Consider the following 27,458-nt stretch of genomic DNA (forward strand, 5'->3'; position numbering starts at 1 on the left):
ACCGTGAAAAGGACACCCCCACCCATCCAGCCCCTCCCCCCCGCCCCCCAAGTCACATCTCCAAAACGCTACTGCTCCAAACTCTTCAGCCATGCTGTTGACCCCCATGACCCATACGTGTGGTGCCCAGTTACAGAATCAGATAGGTCACCACTGACATCACTTCCCTTGGAGATGAAATTCCTCATTTAAAGTCAGAATGAAGAGACATAAAATGCCCTGTCTGTCCTGAGGCATCCAGGTCTTACCGGGGGAAGAGAGACCACTCCCCCCCCCCCCCCCCCATTTTAGCAAATAAGTTAAATATATGCCTCTGAACACATGGAACTGATCAAACTCTGCTTTTGCCTCCCTACCCTGACTCCTTTGGTGGGGTTGAGCTCTTAATTGAGGGAGAAAATATTACTCACTTTTTGGAAAGGACAGGAGTTCGAAGAAGGGGAACATAATGAAAGGGGAAAAGCAGCTGACTGCCGTCGAGTGACAGGGCGATACGTGTGTGTGTCAGTGTGTGTGTCTGTGTGTGTGTCATTGTGGGCCAAATGTCCCCACAGTGTGATAAAAACCTGCTATTTTGACATTGTGGGGACTATTTTTTTGGTCCTCACAAGGGGAAATTTAGTTTTATAAAGATCAAAAAACTAAAAATTCCAAAATACTTGTATTTTGTTTGGTTACTTATGGTTAAGATTAGAGCTGGGTAGAGGATAAGGTTCTCATTGCTGGAACTAGGGTTTTGCCCATAGAAATGAATGGACGGTCCCCACAAAGATGAATATGAGTATGTTTGTGTTTGTTAGAAAAAGACAGAGAGGCTTTTCGGGGACAAAATTTTGAGAAGATGCCCAATAAAATCTGGAAAATAGACACTGCAGGGACATCAACCCAAAAACAATATTTTTAACTTTGCAAAAAAAATAAATACTTGGGATCTTGCTCTCTTTATCAGTTTTCTTTTACTCATTCTTTGGATGAGTTAGATATTGTGAGATATTGGATCTCAGCGTTAACTGTTTTTCAGGCCGTGGAGAGAGACGACGCAGAGCCATGGAGGACAGACTTCTCCTTTATTTCTCGCGCCCATACAGAAAAGTAGTACCGGCTCCTAACAACCAGAACCCTATCACTCCACTCCAAAGCGTTATGTAGTTCCATTATCTTTTATACATTACATAAAGAATCAATAATAAAATAAACATGAAATTATAAAGTAATGAATCTTAATGAAATGAAATCTCCTCTTACAATATCATTATTTGCATTACAACAAGAATGAACTGAGATCACCCTCATCACAAAAAATCCATCCATGCATTCATGCATCTATATATCCATCAAGCTTATGCATTATATGATCGTGATGGCCGTGGAGCCAGTGCTGCTCACAAAGGCAGCGCTGGGGATGAGGCAGGGAGCAGCCTGGGTAGGATGCCGGGTCATGTCAGGTCATCACAGTCTCTTTACACACAACTGTTCTCATATATCCTTAAAATGTCTTAACATTTAATTCACTCCGGTAACCCGAAAGCATTGAAATGCCTGTATCTTGAGCAAAACAAAACTGACAGTGATCTATTCACAGTGCATCGCTAAATGTTTTCCATGAAAAATAGATATTTTTAGATGTGTAAACCTCCTCGGGGAAAGCCATGGAATGTCGCGGCAAAACAAATCTAAATTTGACTGACAGTCATATTTCAGTTCCAAAAAAAACTATTAAATTTGGGTTTACAGGACTCTAAATTTATACTCAAAGCAGGTGTATTCACAGCTTCTGCAAAACCTTGCAGACATGAACTTTTACCAGAAGGGAAAGTGCTCTCCTGATGGACAAACTGTTACTTCAAGCCAACCAATGACTGGCACTCTTCATCTGAGTGCTGCATAAGCCCCGCCCACCAGGCACTGCATGTTAGCTGCAGCTGGCTCTCCTTACTACTGCTAACTGAGCTCAGCCACCCTAATGAAGCCTCACACAAAGAGCAAAGGACATTCAGACATCCCATCTCTCCCGGAAGCTCCAGAAGTCCGCCAGCAGCTCCCTGACAACCGCAAATGATGCACCATGTCCGAGAAATGTGTCATTTTTCTAGTCACTGGTGGTAAAATTACAGCAAGAAGTTTTACCGCTGCAACATCGCCCCAAATTTTACCACCACCCTCTAACCCCAGTCAGCAAATATTTCCTGCCTCCCCTCTCCAGTTTAGTTGCCAGTACATATACAGTATTACCGTAATATCAGCCAAGCACCCCCATCCTCCCGGATGCCCCTCATCTGCCTCCCAGAAATCAGTATCCCTAAGGTGGGATGTCAGGGCAAGGAGTCGTCGGTGAAATCACTCTGCCAGCTTCAGGATTCGACCTGATGACCTTCTGATAAGGTGCACAGAGTCCTAATCCATAGAGCCCCCTCCCCCCCCCCCCACACCCAAAAAAAAAAAACCTTCCATAAAATTTGCCAGCCCACAACCTCCAGAGACTCATGATCCTACAATTAGTCCATCTCCCACTCAGCAGATTTCACTGATCTGCGGGGAGATGGGTTCACATTTTAAACTGTTAATAAACATACTCTGAAAATCATCTCGCGACCCCTATTTTGGGAACCCCTTCTCTAAGCATACAAACAATGCAATTAATAATTAATGCTAAGTACTCCTTGGATTTGATGTCAGTCCGTCACTCACTCTCTCTCTCTCTCTCACACACACACACACACACACACACACACACACACACACACACACACACACACACACACACACACACACACACACACATAGTCCATGTATTCATATCTTTGTGAGTTCTGAGGACTTGCCATTCCTGCACCAAAAGGTGGTGAAGATGGTGGCACAGGAGGTAGGGCTATCGTTTGGTAACTGGAGGGTTGCAGGTTTGAGCCCTGGTTCCTCCTGATCCCATCAAAGTGTCCTTGAACAAGACACTGAACCCCAAATTGCTCCTGGTGAGCAGGTTGGCACCTTGCCTGGCAGCCTCTGCCCCTGTTGTGTGAAAGGGTGCATGATATGTAAAGCGCTTTGAGTAGAAGTGTAGAAGTAGAAAAGCACTATATAAACACAGTCCATTTACCATTTCATCCTAAACCTACCACAAACCCCTTAACCCCTACACAGTACCCAAACAAAATACAAGACTTTTGATCATTTTAGTTTTTTTTATTGCATTCCCAGATTTTTATTAAATCTAGCTTATCCTTGTGGGGACCAAAAAAATATCCCCACAAGGCAAAAAATTACAGGTTTTTATCACATTGTGGGGAAATCTGGTTCCTGCATTGTAATAATTACTTAGCGTGACCAAATAATTCATGTCAGGACATGATTGTTGTGACTGGACATTTGTAAAGTGCCATTTCAATTAAAGGGACCTGATTTCACTTAAGCACTGAGTTCTTGCTGTGTGCTGATTGGTCAGTCTCCTACAATCATACATCTGTCACTAATGTTAATTTGAAACAGCTGGGTGAGTCAAAGAAACAAACCAGTAAAGGATAAGAAGAATTGAACTACTTCAGAGGAGCTTTTCAGTTTTAAAGTAGTTTGTAAAACCTGATGTAGCTCAAAGTGTCATCCGCATCAACGAGCATTATCTGCTCACCCTTAGTTACACACACACACACACACACACACACACACACACACACACACACACACACACACTTCCTATCTAAATGGGGGTCATCTATTCATTTCCATGGGAAAAACCCTAATCCCAATCACGACACCCTAACCCCTACCCATCCCTAACCTTAACCATAAGTAACCAACCAAAATACAAGATTTTTGGCACTTTTACTTTTGTGATTGCATTTACAATTTTTTTTAAATAAAATTGAGGTTATACAAAAGGGGACCTGAAGAAGTGTCCCCACAAGTAAGGAAGTTTCAGGTTTTACTGCAATATGGGGACATTTTGGTCCCCAAATGTGATCTATGCAAACCCACACACACACACACAGGAGCTAAACTCAAACTGCATTCATAGCTGGGACAGGAAGCCATCGTGGGCCCCTGCAGTGCTGCCCACCATACCCGCTTGGCACCCAGCCTTTTGTAAACACTGCCCCACGTCTATTTTCCAAAGCCGTTTTGATTCGGCAGCGTTTGATGCATCGTCTTCCCGTAACATCAGTGCACGGTGCTGTAATGGGAGAAATCTGCGGGGTCCCACTGCGTGGGCTCATGTTGTATAAAGCAAGCTAATTAAAAACAGCAGCACCAGCACGCAGGAGGCAAACTGCATATCACACAGTCATACAGTTAGGGAGTCATTCGACAGATACTGCAGGTATCATGATAAGTGTTATTCCATGAGGTCAGGACTATCCATTACATGCACATAAACGAAATAAACGCATGCACAATCAAAAACATACTGAACATTTCTGAATCTTTATTTTATGTTTTTTGTGCAGAAAGACATGGAAGTAAAGCCTGAGTGTGAAGGTCTGAAGTGAGGAAGATGAGGAGGAAAAAACAACAAGCATGGAGACTGATCACTGCTAAAGAATGTGAAAAGTCACACTGGGAAGATCATCACATAAACTGGCACAAAGATTACTGACAGGTATTCAAGACATACATTGTGGACACATCAGAGATTGTGACTGCATAGTTTAATTTAGCTCTCCTCTTCAGGGATATTTGGCATTCTCCTATACCTACTGCTCCCCTTTAAGACAACATACCATTCTCCTGAAGCTAACCCTGTCCTTTAAGAAAGTGTAACATGCGCCTGAACTTACCCCTCCCCTTTAAGGCAGTATACCATGCTCATAAAACTACCCCTCCCCTTTAAGGTGACATACCATTCTCCTGAAGCTAACCCTCTCCTTTAAGAAAGTGTAACATGCGCCTGAACTTACCCCTCCCCTTTAAGGCAGTATACCATTCTCCTCAACCCATCCCTCCCCTTTAAGACTACATACCATTCTCCTGAAGTGACAATGCTCCATGAACTCACACATTTTTTAATATAAACCTGAGCTAAACTCATGTCCTGCTGCTAAACAAGAGCACGCCCCTGTGATGGCCGTGTTCCGTGACAGTTATGACCGAGGGCAGCTGGGCGGCGGGGAAACCAGACAGCACCTCTCTGTCCAGCCGAGCCGGCCGAATCACGCTCGTGTTCCGTCTGCATCCAAGGAAAAGACAAACAACAGGATGCGGGCCTCCCGCCGACCCACCACCCTGGCCTGCACATACACCCCGCCCTCCTGCCCTCCGGAACAGAAGCGCGTATCTGGCCCCGGCTCTGGAGCTGCTCCAAAAAGATGAAAGAAAGCAGCACATGGAATATGTGAAGGCGAGTAGGGCCCTGGGTACACCTTTCCTGCCTTCCAGAACACTGCCCTTCATCTGCTGAATGGGACCTGAAAACACGGACTGAGGAAACTAGACAGCAAGTCTGAGGCTCGTCCAATGAGATTCTCTGAATGTAAACCCTGGTACCCAGTGAGGCACAGGTTAAAGAATAATGTCCATTTCGATCAGGAAACTCGCAAGGAGCAGTACTGTGCCTGACTGACTAACCTATTGATCTCCAAAACTTGCACCAGCTTTGAGTGCCGGATGAGGATGAGCGGTCATGACATCGTCCCCAAAAGCTGCCACCACACATCACAACACAAATTCTAAACATCTCTAAACATTCAGCAGACACTAAAACAGCAGATTAGTACTTGTTATACAACAAAAGTACAGCATTTTGGCTTCATAGCTTCAGGGTTCAGGATTCAGTTGCCGGTCCTGGCTCTGTGCTTTGGGAGTTTGCATGTTTCCCTCGTGATTCTGTCGGTTTCTTCACCCGGTCCAAAGACATGTGGTTTACATGGACTGGCGTCACTATTCCGCCCTTAGTGTGTGATCGACAGTGTGCCCAGTGATGGACTGGGATCCAGTCCAGGTTGTCCCTGCCTTGTGCCTCATGATTCCTGGGAAAGGCTCCAGCATTACCCTGGATTGGGTATATGATTATGGACGGATGGATTCAGACAAAATCTCAAAGACTTTCCTTGCCCAGAGAACAGACCTTCAACACCCAAATTCAGGCAGTTACAATTTGACAAATACCTGCTACAGTGCCACTCAATTGTTTAACTGTTAGTGGAAATGACTGCTTGAAGTCAAAGAATACTGAACATACTAAAACATACACCGATAAGTAAACAAGAAAACCTCAAATAAGCTACATTCTCCAGTGCAGAGTATAGCTGTAGAACAAAAATATCACTGATCTGAAAGTCCCACTTTTGGTGAAAGGTTGCACCAGCCCACAAGAGAACCCCAATGAGCTTTTCTTGGTGGTTTCATAGCATTGAACATTTTAAACACTGCCAACTTAATGGGAGGGGACCACACACAAGTACACTCACAGACAACAATAGGGACAAGGCAGAAATCTAACCCAAGAACATCTATAACATGAACACACTCCACGATGCCTCGGCCAAATGCATTATACTCAAACTAGCTGAGGATCAAGGATCGGTCACCAGACTCAAGCTAAGCTATTCACACAGCACACTCACATGCCAATTACAACAATCACGCTCAGCTTTTGTACTTTGTGGGTTCAGCCACGCTCCCGAGGCATGTGGGCGCCTTCCCAGAGGAGACCAAAAAACAAGGAGTTCCAGTAAAATGCAAACACCGTGCTCTGCCGAGGAATATGGAGACACTGAAAACATTACGCAAGCCACTCGATGTTTGTATTGATAGTCCACTGCTGCTGGCCTCTATATAAGAAGCTCCAAACGAACACAAAGGACTTGGATGGATTTGCGGTAATGAGCGATCATGCATCCATCATGCCACAAAGTGGCACAAGCTGGTCTGTCTCCCCTCCCATTCAATTTCGCCTGTACTTCTCGTTGACTATCACGTGTGACTATCACTGTCACCTTGCCTATCCAGCTGGTCTTCCTGGTGTTACTGTTCTTTAAGACCTTACCTGACCCAAGAGCACCAGCCAATAGGTGGGGAGGAATGACTGATGACCTCAATCTGCTTACCAGCATTCAGAAACCAGCCCAATCGCAGCTCAATCGCAGCTCCATGTTGGCAACACCTAAGTCAACCTTCTGCTCACATATATGAGAGGAATGCAAGGCTGTGAAATGTTTAGAACTCTGAATCATACTGGGGGAGGGTGGATTGTCACAACAGATAAACAACATTTATAACAATGGTCATCTGACAGCTTGACAATCCAAACATGCACATCTGTGGCCGAAACGTGTCCAGCTGGCATCATACAGACCATTTCCTTTTCATAGGCCATTAATCACTCAAGCAGCTAAGAGTGCAGATTAAAGCTTTCTAATTGGCTGATGCCCGGCTGAGACTGTTTTGTACAGATGAACGAGGGAGCAGAAAAACACAGATAGAGGAAATACAGGGCTGCTGTTTGCGAGCCGGGAACAATGGTGCAGACATCAAAGATCCTGCTTCCCGGCTTCCCCCTGGAGAGAGAAGGCATGCAGCCATCGCAAGGACGTCCGCCCCCATCCTGCCACAAGTCACAGTCATGCTTCGAGGATGACAGACTGCCCAGTTGTGACTCCCTGGACACTGAAAAACATCAGCTTTCACTGTCATGAAAATGCGGGCACCCTGTGGATAGCCCACAGAGTCCATGACCCATGCAGTCCTTAACATCTGTCCACTCAGCGCAATAGTGCTGCAAGACTAAGGTCAGACTTCAAGGTCTCCTTTGTCCTCCTCTTCCTTTTACTGTGGTCCAATAAAGACTTTGGAGGTGGGGCTTGGGCTATCCCACCAATCAGAATAGCCCTTATAAAACCTAAAAGAATCATGCACCCAAGTAGCATGGGCAAGCCTAGTGCCTGACTGTAGCCCCCAGCGCTAACAACAGTGTGCTGTCCAAGGTCCAGATTAGCACAGAAGCATTACCACATCCAGCACGAGGGCCAGACCTATTTCACAACTACCCCCAGCATCTGGGGTCGAGGATTTATGAATGGAGGATGTCAGCCGGCTTGGGAAGCCAAGGAGCAACTAATAGCTGAATACGCTGCAGGTTAACAAGCGGCAACTGCCGTCGCATCTGGTCCGAATCAGCCAATTACCAGCGTGCTTTGGCCGGCACGTTTATTCAGGGGCGAGGTACAAAAACCCGGGAAGCCTTTTTATATACTTATTATCGCAGCTATTTAGCGGGCGGATCCGCGCGTTATTTCATTCTGGACGGTAAGCGATGCCCCACTTGGGAGATTACTTCACCAGAACGGCTTGGCGATGAGACTAGATTGGGGTTCCTGTGCGTGGCACCTTAAACATGTTCCTGTGAGTGAGCCAGCGCTGTCCCAAGACCACCCCGGTCACACCTAGGGCGTCATGATGGACCCCACGGTCCCTGCGATGCAGGCTTGGTCTACCACGTGAAGCTCCTGCATAGCTTTAGCATTCGCCGTTAAAACACCCGCTATCAGAAGCCGGCCAAGGCGCGGGTTTCGCCAGGGGCCCCCTACATGCCTCGTGCCGCGTGCCACCAGCTCTCTCGGCCGCAGGATGTACGGCCTGTGCCAGTGAATTCCCTGATAAGCACTGGGGCTGATAGCCCCCCCCCCCCCACTCCCACACGCTACCTCACTCGGCTCCTCGTCCTGCACTTCTTCATGGTGAAGAGAAAAGCTGCACTTTATTATCACAATCTGTAAGTCGCACAAAAGCAAAAAAATAAAAAAAAACAACTGTGCAGATGTGTGCGACTACAAAGCCGGTGTATAATAAGGCCTGACTTTTTTGCACATTTTCTGAATTCTTCTTCCCCGTCAGCACTCTCTGCTTAACATGAAAGCGAGGAGCATATATACTTTAAAAGGATGCACGTCGGCCTGAAGTTCGCCAGGTGTAAACACTCTGCCCAGATCACATAACCACCAGAATTGTCTTATCTGGAAATGGACCACTTCCTGTCCTAAGACTCTTCCAGAACCTCATGGCTCAGATCAACATTTCTTAGCATTTCCTAACCCTGATCCTCACACCCCACCATGGGATCTTATTTAGATTTCATTAAGCTATAGACGGATTAACCTGTTTAAAATACCTTAATGAAAATTACATTACACCTTATGCAATAGCTGAAGGCAGATGTGCTTTACTCCACTGGAACAGGGTGAAATTGGGCCGTGAGGGAGGCCGCTGGAGGTGAGACTTGCCTAGGGGGGAACATGAGTGTGGACTACCACTGCTTCCACCTCCTTTGCTACACCGTTGTGGAAAATGGTCGGGGTCTGATAACTGACGTAGCCCAGGGGGCTCTGACCGCATCTCTAGCTGAGCCCCAAGGTCTTCTTCGAGCATAGTACCTTCTCTGGTTCGATCCAGCAGCGACTCCTGGGAACTTCGCGAATTCTCCAGAATGCCGAGCATCAATCAATATCAGTCTCTGCAGCTGCTGAAGCTCTCGAAGGCCAAAGACTGAGCTCACAAGAGCAGGCTGTTGGGTGACATCGCCAGAGGTCAGACTTCGCAGCAAGTTCACGGCCGATCCGTGTTTGTAGGCACGCTGCTCGGCCATTGGCTGTAGAGTACGTGGTGGATGAACTGCGACAAAGGCCTGTATAAGCCTGTACTACACAGCGTGAGAGATAATCCAGGGCCTGCGTCAAACATCCTTTTCCTGAGGCTAGTAGTAAACACAGCAAAATGCACTGTCAGACTGGTGGGGGCAGGGGGAGGGGGGGTAATCTATGCCATCACAAGGCCCTGCTGGTATTGTGTCTCCGCTTGACCTGCTCAAATCACATGGGGATGCTCTGACAAAGTCCAGGACATTGCCGGCAAATTCCCCCGATGCTCCAGTATGGGAACACCTTTTGTCCCGAAAAACACCCCCATTCCCGCTCAGTGACCAACGGCACAAGGCCACAAAGCTGCTTTTTCCTTACAAAGGCGATTGCCAACTTTTTTTACATTTCTTGTTTTTACTTTCCGCGTGACTTACGGGAATGCCTCGTGTTCACCCGGAGCCAACACGCCGTAAATTCACGGTACGAAAGTAAAATGCGAGCAACGTGACGCATGATTGGTGAGGGCCGTGCGTGAGACAGACCGGCAACTGGAAACAATTCAGTAAAAAGCTTCAGAAAAACCTACTCTCACGCTAAATATTGCTTTATTATTATTAATTTTACCAGCTACTCCTAAATCATTTGCCATATGGCAAACTACTTATTCTACAGAACCCATAGTAGACAATAAAACTGCATTTGTATGCTCATAGTGGTTGAGAATACGAATTTTCAATTTGTATTGATAAGATAATGGACCTGGAAATGGATCCACAGTGACTGAGAGAATGAGGCAAACTGTCTAAACAAGGTTACAATGCCAACATGAACATATAAATGCTGAATGGATTGGGACGCAGACGAAGAACAGTCTTCTTTAGCCTTTAGACGTTATTTGCACTGGGGACATAATTTTATTTACATGTATAATTTTATTATATTGTCTTCATTGTCCTTGACTGTTTTGCGTGACACCCCAAAGAAAATGACTTGTAAAAGTAAGCGATAAATAGATATTTCTTATTGAATTGGAGAGGCCAGTTTTAATGGTTGATTTAGTAGTAACGTGAGCAGGAGAGCAATTTAACTGATAATTAACTTTAGAAAACGAAACGCTACTACGACTCCCAGCAGAGGGCGCCCCCTTCAGTCTCGGGGGACTGGGGTCTGCCCCGCCCCATTTATTACCGTCTCCCAGCAGAGGGCGCCCCCTTCAGTCTCGGGGGACTGGGGTCTGCCCCGCCCCGTTTATTACCGTCTCCCAGCAGAGGGCGCCCCCTTCAGTCTCGGGGGACTGGGGTCTGCCCCGCCCCATTTATTACCGTCTCCCAGCAGAGGGCGCCCCCTTCAGTCTCGGGGGACTGGGGTCTGCCCCGCCCCGTTTATTACCGTCTCCCAGCAGAGAAACCACAGCCCTGCTGAGACACTGGTTTTTAATTCCCGGCGTCTCCTTCATCCACCGCGCCCTCCCACCCAAGAGCGCGATGAAGACCGAGGGAGCGATACTACACCACTCTCTGAGGTTTTTGTGGTACAAAAAAGCACCTCTGTGTTCACCCTCGTTTCACCGCGGTCACTCTGCCAGACCTTGTCCCAGGGAGAAAACAGAGGCCCTGAGAAAATGGGCTCTGTTACCCCCAAACCACTGACTACATGCCTTCAGGCTCCAAACATTCCCTCTCCATGGCTACACTGCCTAAATTTCACCGATTAAATAAAAGTGCAGTCGGCCATATTAAAAGCCACAGCCTAATTTAAATCGTACTTGTTTTTATGGAAAGCCGACTGTTACAAGTTACCATATTCAAATACGTTAAATGACACCAAGATGTTGCACAAATGTTGATTTTCGTTACGCCGGGAATATATTCCATCTTATTTTTGTAGCTCAGTTATATATGTGAAAACAAAGACTGAAACCAAGGCATTTAAACATTCCTCTACACTGATTACTTCTCCTTTCTGAAGGGTTGGCTGCCATCAAGTTTAATCTCTTGGTACGTTCGCATTTCTCTAGGACACATATTCTACAAAATAATTTTAAAACCAGGTAAAGGAGTATTTCCTTAATGCAACTTAAACAGATAATAAAACCATGGAAACTGCAAAATGAAACAATTAAACAAAAGAAAATGATGTCTATTATTCATTGTGTCGACCCGATCCTTGTAGCACATCAAGATGTTTACGGGCATAAAAACCACCGACGTATAATAAAATGATAAAACACTTATCAGACAAAACAGAGTATTGTATAGTACTGTACACTATTGTATCATAGAGTATTGTATAGCATTGTATTACATAGTACTGTATAGTACTGCATGGAATAGTGTTGCATTTACAAATGTAATCTTCTCTTCATTTACATGATATGTATTTAACATCTACATCAATTGTATGTGCAAGTTCTTAAAATATCTACATGTATATATATACACACACATGCACAGATATATATATATATATATATATATCTGTATATTTATGTATTGCATTTTTAGGTGAAATGTGAAACTTCATAACATGAAGACAGACTAAAATGTTTAAGCTATTACTAAAATAAAAGCATCATGAGACGGAAATATTCATATATACGTACATTGACTCCGTTGCAAATTAGTTAGAGATAAGTACCTTAAGCAGATAACAAGGACGGCAAATTGTAGCGGAGACGGCTAAACAAAGTACAGAAAGGAGTCTCAGCTCCGGGCTTCTATAAAAACAAGACTTTACTGCCAGACACAAAACAGGGTGTAAAGATGGTTTAAATGAATCCAGAAAGACAAAGACACCATATTGTCACACAGTCATTTGCTGCTCCCAGTATCTGAAAGCCACCCAGCTGGTCACATTTATCTGGAGCCATAGTCAGCGGGGGCCTCCCCAGTGAGAGTGTCGTCACAGGGCCAGTTATCCATTACACGGGCGTCAATGAATACACCGAAAGTGCAAAACCCTCTGCAGGGTGACACCTGTAATAATAAATCCAACCAGCAGTGTGAAATATCTGCACTCTGACATTCAACCAAGGGTCTCACACACATCCTTCAAAAGGCTATCGGTACAATGGTTTTTATTACAATGTCATTGTCTCCAGACAGTAACAAATCATATTTAACAGTGGAAAAAAATCATTCCTTTCTGAAAATGCTAGACGTGTTAGACAGCATCTGTTTATCAGTAGCTTTTGGTCGAGATCATTGGTTGACTGCAGAGTGAATATCGGAAGGCTTCTGGCCAATGGTGGCTCTCCAGATCCCCACGTTAAACCCCACGCACCCTGTTCCCCTAACCCCCCCTCCGCCCTGCACCAAAAGTCAGATGGTCCCTCCTCACTCTAATCACACAGACAAAGATCTCCTCTTGATCATCTCAACATCAAACCAACAACCACATGCACAAATATTAAACCCATCACCCAATTAATTAGCGCACAGTCACAGGCCTGCATGATTTTAATAGTCACCGAAAGGAATGCAGGGACAGAAATGAATCACTTTCCTGAATTAATTCGCGTAAACTACAACGGAATGTGGCATCAATTTTACAACCGCACAAGACTCTTACATAAATCCCATAAAAGAGGTGCCTTAATATAAATAAGGCCATGTGTTTTTTCAATTGATTCTTCATGTGTTATCACTGACAAAGGGAGCAGGGGGTAGTTATGCTCTGCTGTGTTTCTGCCAGCACGACTCAGATTATATCCGTGGCAACAAAAAGGGAAAGAAGTCTTCGGGGTGAGTCAACACACAGATCTGATTGTCTTGCTATTGTCTTTCAGAAGCAGCCCCAAAACAACCCGAATTACTCTGTATTGCTGAGTAACCTCACCACAGGAAGGGAGAATGCCTTGAGCCCAGACCCTATCAGGACAGGAAGTAATGGCTGACCCAGCCCAAACTCTCTCCCTCTGCTGCCGTGTCACTGGGCCTGTCCCAAGTAGGGAGGAAGAGCCGTTTTGCTCAGAAGCTCAAATGCAATCAGGCGCATAAAGCATGTCGTCAGTGAAATAAAACTGAAAAGAGACACATCATTTTGCGGCACATTTTCAGGCTCAGTACTGAGAGACAGTTTCATACTTAATCATGTAAATAATTAGTCCGATCAATGGCTTTTATGCTTGGGAAGAATGAAATCACTCACACACTGTGGCTTTCAGAGACTGAGAACTAAATGTTAAAGTCTCACTCCAAATATTTGTTTTAAATTATGTCTAGGTGATAAGAAAACTCTGTTTGTTTTGTTTCAAAGCATTCACTCATTAAAAAGTTATTTCAAAGCTTAACTTCAAGAAAAGCCTTGTCAGAGGGAATGTGGCCTTGCTGCCAGACGGTACCACAACCCAGTGAAAAGTTTATTCGAAATTTTAATAACAAAAATCGGGATGTTCGTTGGACACCTGACTTTTGGCTCCTGTGAAATAGAATCCCAACACCTTGCACAAGTGAGGTTAACTGGTTATATACCATCAGGAAAAAGGCTACAACCTTGCTACAGTTTTGTACCCTATGGTACAAACAGCATTAATGTGCCCCCAATGGTAAAAATGCCCCTCGAAGTCCAGTTCTGTACTTTAATTGCACAGGCTTAGATTTCAGGTCCATAGAGTACAAATCCAGACCAAAATTTTCTTTCAACCAACCAGTTGAGTACATTTACAGCTAGGATACAACTGGGAGACCCTTGAGGGAACATGCCCAGTGCCACGTTAATTGTACTGTCAAGGGTACAAATAGGTATTTCTTCATGACAGTGTACACCCTTTGCCAGAAAGAACACCAGCAATACCTGCTACTTGGACTGAAGTTCACCATGTCTACATGAACTTCATAGTATCCATCAAATAGTTTTCCATTATGTATCATTATTACATTATTATGTATTATTATTATTATGGGTTAGGAGGCAGTATGTTCATATGATTGATAAATATAACCAAGCCCAGATATATTAAGCCAATGAATTTGAAATCCATAATTTGTAATAAACTTCACTAGCCAAATATATTACAATCAGGGTTGGTAGCGTTGAAAAATGCTGCACTCTCGGGAAAAAGGGTAAAAACTTTTACCTTTGCTTGTCACTGGGGCTGTACCCTTGTACTTGTACCTTTTAAGGTACAGAAAAGGAACATCCCAAAGGTACAAACAGCATTAATAAACCATCAATTGTACACAGATGTTCCTCAGAACTTCTATACCTTGAAATGTACAATTATCTACAGCTAAGGGTACAATTGGCAGACCATTGAGGGTATAGCCCCAGTGACAAGCAAAGGTTTTTTTTTTTTTTTTTTTACCTTTTTCTGAGAGCGTGCATTAAATGATGTGCCATCAATTAACCAGACGCCCAAGTTGTCAGAAATTAGTACGCATGTTGATAGAAAATGCTGTAAATAAAAAAGTCCAACAAGTTCGTCATGTTACATTTTGGGATCTTTAAAGTTCGACAACTCTGTTACGCCCGTCTATGTTAAACGCCTAGACTGGCAAAATACGCGTTTTAATAGAAGTTTTTTTCTTTCTTTCTTTTCACAGTATTCCTATAGAGCTCTGGTACAAGCTGCATTAGACACCCAAATTCAGTAGCCAGAAATACAGACCCCCAGCAGCCTTCAGGTAGCACATGCTGTTCGTCACAGCTGCCAGATACACATCACACACCCGTAAAATAGGTGCCTTCATTCATGCGTGTTTATATACTAATTACAGCTACTAAACGCATAGAGAAAGCGACATGTCGTTTACGTTTGGGTATTAAAATATAGAAATCACCGTAACAGAGTTACATGTACTTGAAAACCTCGTAACTGTAACCCTTCGCTTTCTTGTAGAAGTTTCAAATAAATAAAGCAGGCGGTAAATTTAATTAATTCCAAACCTTCAACAAATATTAATAAAACACATGTTCTCTGCTTACCTTGTTGGCTATAAAAATACGTTTGGCATATATTTGAGTGAACTCCAGAGTCTTCTCTGCAGCGGAAAATTAATCTCCAAAAACAATTGCAATACCCCAAGTGTTAACCCACCAAGTATCTACGGATTTCTTTTGAAATAAATCACGAATTTTATAGAATATGCCACGTCTCGGAGGTACGGTTAGTCTGTCACACCCATCAGGTGTGCATGGAGCGCGTCTGCAGCGGCGGTCTGACCGGTGGCAGGAAACCGTCCTACAAGAAGGGAAAACGCATGCGAAGACACTGGGATTTGCGCTTAAGGAGATCGCATGTACCCTTCCAGGGAAAAGTTTCCTATATGGGCGTGATCAGGAGGCAGGACATCGCTGGGGAAAGCGCTTCAGTCTGCTTTTCAAAGGGGTTTGTCACGTTTGGCGATTTCGCCAACTGTGTGCGCAAAGTGACCAAACTTACTGTAATTACAGTTTACAGAATATATTCTGTAACTTTCGAGAAACATCACGTTTCATGCGTGGCATTTTGTCTCTTTGTGTGTTTTTTTGCCCCCCATACAGGCCTAGTTGAATGGCACCCAGTAAATACAATCATTCATAATTTAGTGTTTGTCCGAAGTTGCACCATGCGGCTGCTGACGTGATTTATTAAGAAACGTGCTGTTCTGTTATGCTTTCTGTTGACACGTATCCGGAGCGGTGTTTCTCTTCCTTTTCCTAATGGTTTTTAAGGATCCCTTCCTTTCAGGCTTCCTACTGCGACTATATATTTCCTTTCCATTCTTGTTTTTTTTTTTTTACAATATATATATATTGTAAAATGTATTGGGCCGCGACGTTGGTGATCAGATACTAAATCACGACCATTGCTTGCCTGTTCATAACTCCTGTCCTATCAAGAAGTGTGAAAGAAATCGTGTTTTAAATATAGTAATAAGGTTGAGTGAAGATGTCAAGTACCGCCTTCACTGACGATGGGACATTTCAGCGCTGATGTGAGTAACAGCAATAACGGAGGGGGGGGGGTACTTTTTTCTCTTGGGGGCTCGAGTTTACGGTTTCCTGGTCGGCAGTAAGCTGGCAGAGATAACGACAGCTTTCGATGGCTGCAGTTACTGATAAACGGTATGCGACCTTTGTCAATAATGTTCATCCTTCTAGCAAGGAAACCAGGAGCTCAGGAATAAAACAGTCTTTCCTTATGGTCTGTATCCGCCAGCTGTTTGCACGAGGAGAAGCAATCAAGAATGCAATTTATTCACAAAGGATTTTTTTAACCGTATATTAACTGAAAACAAACAGATGGAAATTCTTGCGATCCGGTTTTAGGACATTTATTTAGAGTAATCTGATGTGTTTATGACTCGCAGGATCCTGAACTTAATGCCTATAAGCCTCATGCCCTGGGCGTTGGTGTTGGGTGCCCCCTTGTGGTGGGAGTGACCACTACAAGTCGTCTATGTTACTTGCTCGACATCTGGGCCGATTGTGCTCGCGTCGAGAGGTTGGAAAACGGTTGGCTGAAAATTAATGTTTAAAATCTTTTACTAGTGCAGAACTAATAATCTCATATGTATGAAGTAACTTAAATTTCTCCGGTTATCTCCTGCTAGGTTTCTGGTACATTGGTTAATATATTTTTCTTAAGTATCATTTCTTTACATATATATACCCCTTGACATAATGTTGATGTTATATGTAGTCATTTCATAGGGGGTAAGTGTTTTTGCTTAAATAATTGAAATGTAGGCTGTAGATTTTCATTGATTTGCCATTTTTGGTTTGTTTTCAGCTAAAAAAAAGGCATTTTCTATACAAAAGTTCAAGATGGTGAGTTTTATTTGCACCTACCTTAAACTGCATGAAGATGATTTGCTCTGCGGTTTCGATAAGGGTTTCCTTCTTCAGCCATGCTGAAAGCGCATACAACTCACAGCCTTCTTCTGAAGCCACGTGAGCCCCGTCCCGGACAGACCGTTTGTGTGCAGACTGCCAGCTCGGCTTAACCGGACACTTTGTTTTCTAATATAAATTATTTTGTAATTGTGAGAAAGCCACCCCCATCCCCCTTATGACGGGTGTGTTTGGGGGGGGGGTTCATGACCGCTGGCCCTTCAACAGATACCCAGAGCATAGCACTTACATTCTCAAGTGCATACACAACTTGTGTGTGTGTGTGTGTGTGTGTGTGTGTATACATGAATTCTTTTGGTTATAAAGACAATTTTTCCTTTCTATGCTGATTTACTTTTTATCTGGCAAGTGCTTCTATCAGTGTCAACAAAGCTTGGGGGGAACATAAAGAGGAGCAAATTCCACGTCCGGAATCCACCGGACAACATACATCTGCTTGTCTGTCGTTGACAAAGGTCAGTTTACATCAAATTAATGATGATGGCTATCAACAGGCAAATAAGTGGCTTTTTGTGATTTGCATCAACATAATTCAGCATTAAGCAGCTTCTTTTCCCCTGTTTAATTCTCTCACAAAAAAAATAAAAGCATTTACATTAGCCCAGCGAAAGGGAAAAAAAAAGTGCATTGCAGCCGGTTTTTGACGAGCAGACAGCTGGCCGGTGGACCATCCCACGTGACGTCCGTAGCTCCCACGGGTCTAGGTCAGCTGAAGGACACAGTCGGTGCCCGGGTACGGCGGCAGGTTCAGCTGGTACTTCTTCTCCAGGGCTGCTGGCACGAAGCGGCCCCCCAGGAAGTGGTAGCGACCGCGGAAGTGAGTCGCCGCCTTCTTGGGAGCCGTGAGAGAGATGAGCAGGTCTGGCTGCAGCCCATCTGGACTTCCTTTCTCCACATCCCAACCTAGAGGTCAAGAAGTGGAGAGAGAATAGGATGGAGGCCATGGAAAGAAATGACTCTTGAACTGGTTTGTGAACCTCAAGCCACATTGGGCTAAGGAAGTGAAGGAAACAGCCGTGGGAATAACAGCAATTAGACTGAAAAAACGAGCCTCCGTTGCTCTTCACAGCCATAACGGACCACCTGCATCTCCCACCTACCTGAGGGGATATCGACACTGGCGATGGGCACCGTGATTTTCCTCAGCGTGGCCAGGATAGAGCTGAAAGGCTCCCGAACGGCTCCCTGGAAACTGAAGCCGAAGATGGCATCGACCACCAGGTTGTAGGCCTCGTCGATCACTTCCGCCTTGGCAAACAGGAGACGGGACATGTACTGTGGATTTGGCACGAGTGCTTGTAGATCAGTATGTATGTTGCATGGTTGCTGTACCCAGGTACCTCGCTGGGCATCTCAGAGAGGAAGGGAATGTCCATCTTCTCACACTGGACCACCAGGTTCTGGAAGAGGGGCTTGTTGGGCCGCTTGGGGTAGATTATGCTGGGCTCATAACCCTGTAGCAGGACAGGCACGTGGGGCTCGTCATTTCCACCAACCCGGTCCTCAGGGACCCACATACGGTCCATGTTTTTGCTCCCTCCCAGCTCCCGGAAGACAGCAAAAATGTGAACTGTCTCAGGGTCCCCGAGGACCAGGTTGGGAAACACTGATTTCCAGAGCATAACTTAACTGACACAAGCTGCAGACTGCGATCTCCAGTGCTGTACATGCTACAGAAACACTGGCATCAGAGGAAAAGTGAATGGATTCAGAAAAATATATAAAACAAATCCATGTAATATCTGCATCATTTAAAACACTATGACACCTCAATTATACACAAGAATTAAATAAAAATAAAAATGAAGGATTTAATGTCACGTTCAAGGCTGCATTTTAAATGGCTAAATTACTCTGGAAATGAGCTGAGCAATCGTGCTTCCTTTGGAATTACTGTAAATGACAAAACTGGCATCTAGACTGTAAAACAGGTTGAGTGAGAGAGAGACACACATACATTTATATTCATATCTCTGTGGGGACTCACCATTCATTTCTATGGGAAAAACGCTAATCCAAACTATGACAACCTTAACCATTACCCAGCCCTAACCGTAACGATAAGTAACCAAACAAGATACAGGATTTTTGGCATTTTTCATATTTTAAAAAAACTGAGTTTCCTCTTGTGGGGACTGAAATAATGGTCCCCACAATGTCAAAATAGCAGGTTTTTTAATCACTTTGTGGGGACATTGGTGTACATATATAATGGTATATATACAAATAACCCCCCTCCCACAGACACCCTGAAATGGGCCCTAACCAGCAATGAAACATGGAGCACCCCAAACGCACCGCACACAAACAATGCAAGTGTTGGTGCAGAGAAGCAGACGCTAGAAAGGAAGACTCACTCACAAAAAGCTTGAGGTGGCGGGCACAGACCAGGCCGTCTCCCCCATTGTTGCCAGGACCACACACAACGAGCACTGAAGGCTTGCGCTTCACCAGGGAGTCCAGTGGGTAGGTCTAGGGGAAGCGGGAGACGGCACACACACATCACAATGCTTTAAACTTCATACGAATCTAGCCATTGTTTCCATTTATGGGCATTTCGTTTGACTATATAAACAAAAGCACTGCATCTTTTACCCGAACAATGGCTGTGGCACAGCTGAGCCCAGCCAGCTCCATCAGCTGGTCCACGCTGAACTGGTACTCAGTGAAGAGCTCCTCATCGATGCGCTGGGCTTCCTCCTGGCTTCACGTGTAAATACACACACACACACAGGGGATCACACATCAATACTAACAATATACACAGATGCAGCCAAACTTTGCAGAATTTATTAAACATGGTGGTAGGACCAGACAGAGGAAGGTAGATATTTAAACTCACCCAAGGTATTTAATCGGTTGGGCCATGGACAATAGGCGTCTCGGGCACTCCAGATGGGGGGTGATACTCCCACCAAGTAACGGACAGGATGTCTTTTTAGAAAGAGCTCTGGCTCCTTGTGACGTCACCAGGACCCCAATCCCAACCAGAGCCCGCAGCCCCAACATACAGAGGGCGCTCTCTGACACTCCTACGCATTTCAGATCATTCCATTAGTTCATGAAGATTTATCATGACAGGACTTTGTCCAGTGAATGTGATTAAAGCTATGAGGATTGACAATAAACGAACAGCAATACATGCTTTGGAGAGAGCTTTGGATTGACGCGTTTTAGTAAAAACCGGTACAAACACATTGTTCAATAGTGTAACTGAGTAAATCACCCAGACAGCGATCTGTAACAGGGGTCCTTTGTCGGTGAATTGCAAAAACGAGCTAATGTTACATTCACGCAGACAGAAGGAGTTCAGTTAAGGAGTAGATCGATGTCAGTACTTGCATCGGTATTGACCTAAAAATTTTTATCGCCCATCTCTAATATCAGTGCAAGTAGCATTAAAATCAATATCCATATAAACGTAAATGAAAAAGTATATTATTTAATGAAGTTACCTCGATATAATCTTAGAATGCTGAGTAACAATCTGTAATCAAGACCTACGTTACCCTGAAGACATTCGTTTAAAATAGTTAGGTAAACGCTGACAAGCGTTAAATTACATAACTAAGAACACCTGAGTTTAATGCATTCTTCATAACTTAAAATTTTGCTATTAGCACCTTCACTTCTCAGTTAGCTATACTTGCTATTTAGGCATATTTCAAAGAGACACTTACCTAACTGCTAATCAGTAATTACTACCGGCAAACGTTCGTTGTCCGTTGTTATCTTCCAGTGTGCAAGAAACGATAAAAAACAGAATAAACCTAACCTTAAAAACAATGTATATAGAGCAACTCGACTACTTGCTTCTTCGCGTTCATAGTGATTGACATGAATAAAGTCTCTACAAACTGAACACCGCCACCTAGTGTGCGGGATGATGAAAAATAAAGAAGCTCTACCGGTAAAAGGCTTAAAAAGCCCAATTACTCCGGAGAGAAACGTTCTTAAATGGATACGTCGTATCTTCAGTGAGCAAAGGAACAAACATAATTTCATCATATCCAAATTGTTAAAGTTTATATGTACATATATGCATGACTGTAAATTATGAGGGGATGGGGAGATTGTAACCCCCCCCCCCCCCCCAATAAACCAAAACCCTCCGACCCAGCGCTCAACCCAAAGTTATGCCTTTGCATACATGCGTATATGTCTCCTTTTACACTAATCAGCCATAACATTAAAACCACTGACAGGTACAGTGAATAACACTGATTATCTCATTACAATGGCACCTGTCAAGGGTGTAAACCAGTGATCCACCGATGGGGTCCTGGGTGCCCAAGGTTCATTGATGCACGTGAGGAACAACACGCAGATTACGATTTTCATTGCATGGTGTGACTGACTATTAACGAATATATGACAAATTTCTTAATCTCTTCTGTGCTTTTTGTGTCTGATCGATGCTACCGGTTCATGCTAGTTAGTGTCTCAAAGGAGCTTTTACCTGTAGAGGTGATCCACGATTTACAAAGCCTCTTTCTACCTGCGTAGCTGAGATTTTACCCTGGTGATTTGTATGGGTGAGTATTATGATGACTATGCTGTTGGCATCTTTGAGGGGCTTCGCCTTGGGCTGGTGATGTGATTAGGGTCACGGTCCGTTTTAGTGTTCACGTCAACTGTGGAGCATTCAACAATTCATAAAAGTAAATTTTTATAAATAGTTTGGGTTAAAGCATCATTAAAAACAATTGGCTGGCAACTAACCCAACTCCCAATGATAAAATGAGCCATTTTCAAATGCAGTGCTGTGAATGCAGACTCATGCTTCAGCTGAATATACACTGACTGTGTTCGCCATGACTGCAATTTGCTTTTAACAAAGGACAGAAAGCTGTGAGATTCAGTTTAAATTTATTTCATGTTACAGTACCATACACATTCATAAACTGGCAGAATAAAGTTCACACAAAAAGCATACTGTGAAAATCCAAATAACTTTAACCATTGTTTTTAGTTTTGCTTCAACCCAAGTATAATTTTTCTAAACTATATTTACTCAAAATGGAATACAAATTTTGAATACATACCTCTACGTCTTCACAAAAGGTGTAGGTAATATCATTATCAAAACAAATCACTCATTCAAACTCGTTAGCTAAAAAGCCCTCAAACAACCAGAGAGGAAAAACCCCACAACCGTAAACCTGACTTGTCAATTTAATCGCCAAGCGCGTTTTCATAGGTCTTGCAGTGGGACCCGTGTCAAAGAGCCAGTCAGGCCCAACATCTGAGCGGGGCTCGTTTTATGAACCCCCAGAGCTCCCTCCTGTGGACACGTGGTGTAATGACCATGGACAACACTTTGAAATCAGTTTACTATTTACCTCGATCAAGAAATTCTTTTACAGTTCATTTTGCATAGGTAAACAATCAACGACATTTAAGGAAACATTTCTCAAATGACAAAAGACAAAAAAATCCATCCTTCATTTTAGGTCAAGTTGTCTATTTAATATATAAAATACAGTAAAACATACGCAAAAGGGTATTAAGGGACAAATGGATACTTTGGTACAATAACAAACACTTTTTGTAAAAGCAGTATAGAATTTTAATAACATATCAGTGCATACTTTGTTTATGAAAATATACACAAGTTGTATATCATTCTCCAAAAACAGAAAAAAACATTTAAAATTTTCTTTACAACAAAATTCAAAGCAAACTAGCCAAACACAATATATTAACTATAATTTCTTCTTTTAAACTTTTTTTCTTCAGCTACATTTTCTCTTGAGGTTTACATTTTTATTAATACATTTGTTTACTTTTCAATGCATGTAGAATTATTATGTTTGAATACCATGCACTTTATATTACTGACGTCGTGTTTGTGTTTCATGGCCAGAAATTAAAAATGTATTGTCCCAAGTTTCAAAAATGCATTTCCAACCGAAAATTTCAGCATTTAACATTTTGAAAATGTTACGTCTGTTAGGTAACATGTCGCTTTCATTCATTGCTTTAACTATTATTCTAATCACTTTATTATTAAACCGTGCAATTTTAACACCCCTTTGAATAAACAAAATCAAAAGAAACAAAATATGTATTTATAATATATATATTTATATATAAAATAAAACCAAAATCAAGATGGCTACCCTACACAAAACGACAGAAAAAGTAACAATGATATTATTATGATTATTATTATTTACTACTACTGCTTTGTTAAAATGTAATAATAATAATCATAATAACAACAATAACAATAATAATAATAAATGACAAGAGAACTGGCACCAGCACAAAGTAACACTAGAAAAACGAGTGAGAGTTTAAAAACATCATTATACACTGGAAAGGGGTGCATGTTTTTCCTTTTTTCCCAAGATTGTCTTTCGATACCATAAATTTGTTTCCTTGTATAGTTCTGTCAGAGAACCAAGTTGACGTTTTCAGTGACCAGGACCCGCGAGTGTCAGCGGCGAGAAGCGTGGCGGCAGGTCGATGTGGTCGTCTCGCGGCTGTCGGGAGCTTCGTTCATCTGCCCGGTGTTTCCACTGGGACTGGGATTGCGGCCGGTTAGCAACTCAGGGCACGAGCGTTCGGATGCACCTGGGAGGCGTGTCTTCGGCTTCTGGTCTCATGCTCTCAGTTAGCAAGATGTGCTGATGCTAGCAGGTGCCGTTACCGTTCATGACGGCCAAAGACCTCGTCGATACGGACCAGGCAAAGGGGCCAAGGCGTGTGATCACAAATCTTCCGACGGCTCAGAGTGTCATACACGGCGTCGCGATCCCGTCTTCTGTGGGAAGACTTGCTCGCAAATAACCGGCGTCTCTCTCAGCCTCCGCCCCCCACCCGCTCCGGATCCTCAAAACCAGCTGGGGGCGCCAGCGTGACAGCTAGAGACTCCAAGCGGCCGCAGGTCGATCAAGGAAAGATTCAGATTGCTGAAGCGGCAGGCGGGTAGTGGTACAAGAAAGTAACACTGGCCGTAACTGGTCGATTGTTTAAGAATTGTTTAGGGGGGTAGAGGTGTGGTGTGAAAAGGGGGGACTGAATTTCTGGGAGAGAGTGCCTTTTCATTTTAATCAGCTTTGGGAAAAGACCCACCCTGTCCAAAGTAACGACAGGGGGAAGGGGGAAAGTGTCTAGGAAGTGTCCTCAGTATTTAATCCCCCTGACGGACGGAGGAGACGCAGCATACAGAGCAGGTAAGGGCGGCTTATCCAGCATCTCAGGTATTCAAGTTTGCCAACAAAACGAATTATTATTTAAAATGCAGAATGAACGGGGGAGAGCGACCAATATGAGCCACGGGATATGTCATCAGTCAGAGGCTGCCGAAAATGGGGGGGTTCCCTCAAAACATGATCTGAATGCCGCAAAAAAAAAAAACCGTTTATGACCAACGGCACCGATTCTTCCCCGGAAATGACGTCACCCACGATATCAAAGCGTATATCAAAACGGAGGGGGAGGGAATCTAAGGATTTTCCAAGGGTCACACGGTGAGGCGTTAGGCAATGCATGCATTAATAACAGACATCGCTAGTCTACAGTCTGGAGTATGCGGTTGGTGTATATAGACCATGAAGTGAATAAGGAGAGACTCGTCCAAATAGAGGACGGTTTCAGAGCACTTTACAGCATCACATGGGTTCCACCGTAAGAACGAGAGACAGAGCTGAAAAGCAGCAAGGCATTGCTTGTTCATATCGAAACGCCTCCTCTAAGAAGTGTATCCCTGAAGAAAACCCGTCGTCATCATGGAGATCTCCATCTTCTCTCGCCTTCTGCGGATGCACTGCCAGCGGGTTGCCGTCCTGACACCGGGGGATGCTGCGAGGGGTGGGGGGGGGAGGAATCCTTTGGCCTCTCCCCCATCCTGGCAACAGCTGCCCATTGGAGGAGGGGGGAGGGGTGCGGCAGTAACGACCTCCTCCGTGGGACCACTGGACACGAAAGGGGAACGGGGGAGCCCCCGATGCTGGACGGACCCACCAGGACCCTTCGGCTGACAGCCGTGCTTTTCCTGTGAGCGGTGCAGGATTTAAAGTGCATGCTGTGAGTGACCATCAAAGACCTCCTGAAGAGAGAAGCCCAAAGCTACTGCAATTACAGCCTTCTTCAGTACACCAGCCTGCGATACACAACATCTACATATACATAAATATACATACAGATCCACTGAGAATCAACATGTTGCTCGCCTTGAGGGATATCCAGCAAAATATATGTGAATATATTCATATGTACACCATCCCTTCAGTCATTCCTTTCTTGTATGTCACATGCGTCTCCTTTTCCAAATGGATTGGAAGAAATTCTGTACGATCCGAGCTACAGGCGGGTGGGGGCCCCTTTCCGCGCGAACGCGAGCTCGGGTTGGCCGTACGGCAACGTCGAAAATGTCGCATGTTCGCGAGTTGTATTCCTCTATAAAACGTCATTCCAAAGTTTGTCTTTAAAAAAGAAACTTATTATGAATACTTTGATTAAGCTGACAGATATTCCCCTGATATAGGCAGCCAGAGGGGCAGAAAGACCAGCTGAATATATGCATCGTGGCAGACGTGCGGGATAATGGCGTCGTCGTGTCAGTGTTGCGCCCGATTGGCCCCCATCCTCCGATGGATTACGGAAAGTCTGGCGCTATCCGGCTGACGTTTCTGCAGAGTCTGGTGTGTGCAGCCTGGGGCCTGAATGGAGCTGGAATTCACTCGGAACAAAAGTGAACATCACTGAAACACGCCATGAGGTGAAAACAAACAAATGAAACCAAACAAACTGCAGAGAGAAACTGCATGAGAGCGTGAAAATGCGTCAGAGGGCAGAGGAACAAACTGGGCATCCCGTAAAATGCAGAATGGGAGCAGGTGGGCCGGGGCGTGTCCTGAGGGCAGCTCCCTTTGGCATGTTGGAGTGCAGCATGCGGTGCGTGGCCAGCACAGCATCCGGGGGCCCTGGGAGCTGCGGTGTCGGCCATGGTGTCCCTCATGGCAGCGAGCCGGGCTGGGAGTGGGGGGGGGGGGGGGGGGGGGGACCATGCATTTACGCCGGCTGGATCCACCGAAGATGTGTTTCCCGACGTGTTTCTTGTAGATTTTGAGAACACGCCAGCCACCTGCTTGTGCTGGGGCTGAACGCGGGGTCCAGCGGGGGCCGCACTTCTGATGGTTGAGGACAGCCAGGGAACTGTCCAGTGCAGGGGATCGCCAGCCGCGATTGTACTGTACAGGTGAAATCCAAGTGAAATGTGCAGTCCAGCAACTGTGTGGAAGTCATTTTCAGTATCAGTGTTTCTCAGTGAAGTGTTCAGAGTGCCAAGCATGAAAAAAGGGGGGAAAAGGTGGGCGGAGGGGGGCGTAAATTAAAAAACAATCAAACCCAGGCATTAAGTTTGCTAAGCCCCAACTCCACACTACCTCATTTGGCCAGGCCCATCCATCTTCTTCAGAGGAAGTCACTTCCTGTTTTGGTAACTCAGCCCTCATGTGTTTGGACGGGTTAAAACGTGCTGGAGGGGGGGGGGGATGTGTGGTAGTGCAGGGTGGGTGGGGAGGGGCTAGGAAGGTGGGGCTTCGTACAAAGATTCCGCCGCTGCTGGTGTTTATGTGACCCATGTGTCCATCCTCATGCGCTTGACGGTGGCCCCACCCTCCTCGGCATCCCCTTGAGCCCTCAGGAGGCCTCCGCTCCCGAACTCCTGCTGCCGTGCCTGGGCTCCGCCTCCACCGCTGTCATCACGGTCGCTGCCCTCGAATGAGCTGCCATTGCTGCTCAGGCTGTCGGCGGGGTGAGCGACCGGTGGGCTCCAGTCGTAAGGCGCCTGGGTACTGGGGCCCGGCCCCCAGCGAGCCAGCAGACGTGGAGCAGGGGGTGCTGCGGTCGCGGCTGGGCGACACCGGCTCGCTCTTGATGCTCATGTTGGAGGCGCCAGAGTGGGAGGTGTTGACCGTCAGTGTGGCGTGAGCCACGGGCCTGAGGGACAGAGAGGGGGGGGGAGTTATCACCACCTTCAGCCACCGGGTGTGGTCAGACTCCACATGCCAAAGAGCGACCAGACGCATCAAGTTAGTGTGGCACGGT

General features: G+C 44.9%; 2 protein-coding genes and 1 pseudogene across 4 annotated transcripts in view; all 3 read right to left on the bottom strand.

Moving 5' to 3' along the window:
- LOC125719377 (multiple epidermal growth factor-like domains protein 10) overlaps positions 1 to 17,515 on the bottom strand; it is a 39,952-nt gene extending 22,437 nt beyond the window's left edge. Inside the window, exon 1 of one of the 3 annotated variants that reach the window (XM_048994084.1) lies at positions 17,337 to 17,515. The gene's annotated coding sequence lies outside the window, so the exon portion shown is untranslated. Of the gene's footprint in view, positions 1 to 9,359; positions 9,403 to 15,488; positions 15,886 to 17,336 lie in introns of those variants that run through there. The other 2 variants (XM_048994083.1, XM_048994085.1) reach the window with 2 other exon arrangements.
- A 431-nt stretch (positions 17,516 to 17,946) lies between these two features.
- Positions 17,947 to 21,267, bottom strand: naxe (NAD(P)HX epimerase). The gene is made up of 7 exons (XM_048994088.1): positions 21,080 to 21,267; positions 20,242 to 20,431; positions 19,995 to 20,103; positions 19,761 to 19,871; positions 18,740 to 18,853; positions 18,500 to 18,647; positions 17,947 to 18,302 (listed from the first exon to the last, which is right to left on the bottom strand). Exons 2-7 carry the CDS (start codon positions 20,406 to 20,408, stop codon positions 18,100 to 18,102), a joined length of 852 nt encoding a protein of 283 aa, XP_048850045.1. The 5' UTR covers positions 20,409 to 20,431; positions 21,080 to 21,267; the 3' UTR covers positions 17,947 to 18,099.
- A 984-nt stretch (positions 21,268 to 22,251) lies between these two features.
- LOC125718789 (myocyte-specific enhancer factor 2D homolog) overlaps positions 22,252 to 27,458 on the bottom strand; it is a 45,544-nt pseudogene continuing 40,337 nt past the window's right edge.

The sequence above is a fragment of the Brienomyrus brachyistius genome, chromosome 23 (genome assembly GCF_023856365.1).
Source record: "Brienomyrus brachyistius isolate T26 chromosome 23, BBRACH_0.4, whole genome shotgun sequence".
Taxonomy (NCBI): Eukaryota; Metazoa; Chordata; class Actinopteri; order Osteoglossiformes; family Mormyridae; genus Brienomyrus; species Brienomyrus brachyistius.

Coding starts and splice junctions, on each gene's coding strand:
- naxe (XM_048994088.1), bottom strand. CDS start 20,408: ATGTTGGGGCTGCGGGCTCTGGTTGGGATTGGGGTCCTGGTGACGTCA. Junction 20,104..20,241: donor CAACCGATTAAATACCTTGG/GTGAGTTTAAAT, acceptor TTACACGTGAAG/CCAGGAGGAAGCCCAGCGCA. Junction 18,854..19,760: donor CCCGCCACCTCAAGCTTTTT/GTGAGTGAGTCT, acceptor GTCCTGCTACAG/GGTTATGAGCCCAGCATAAT.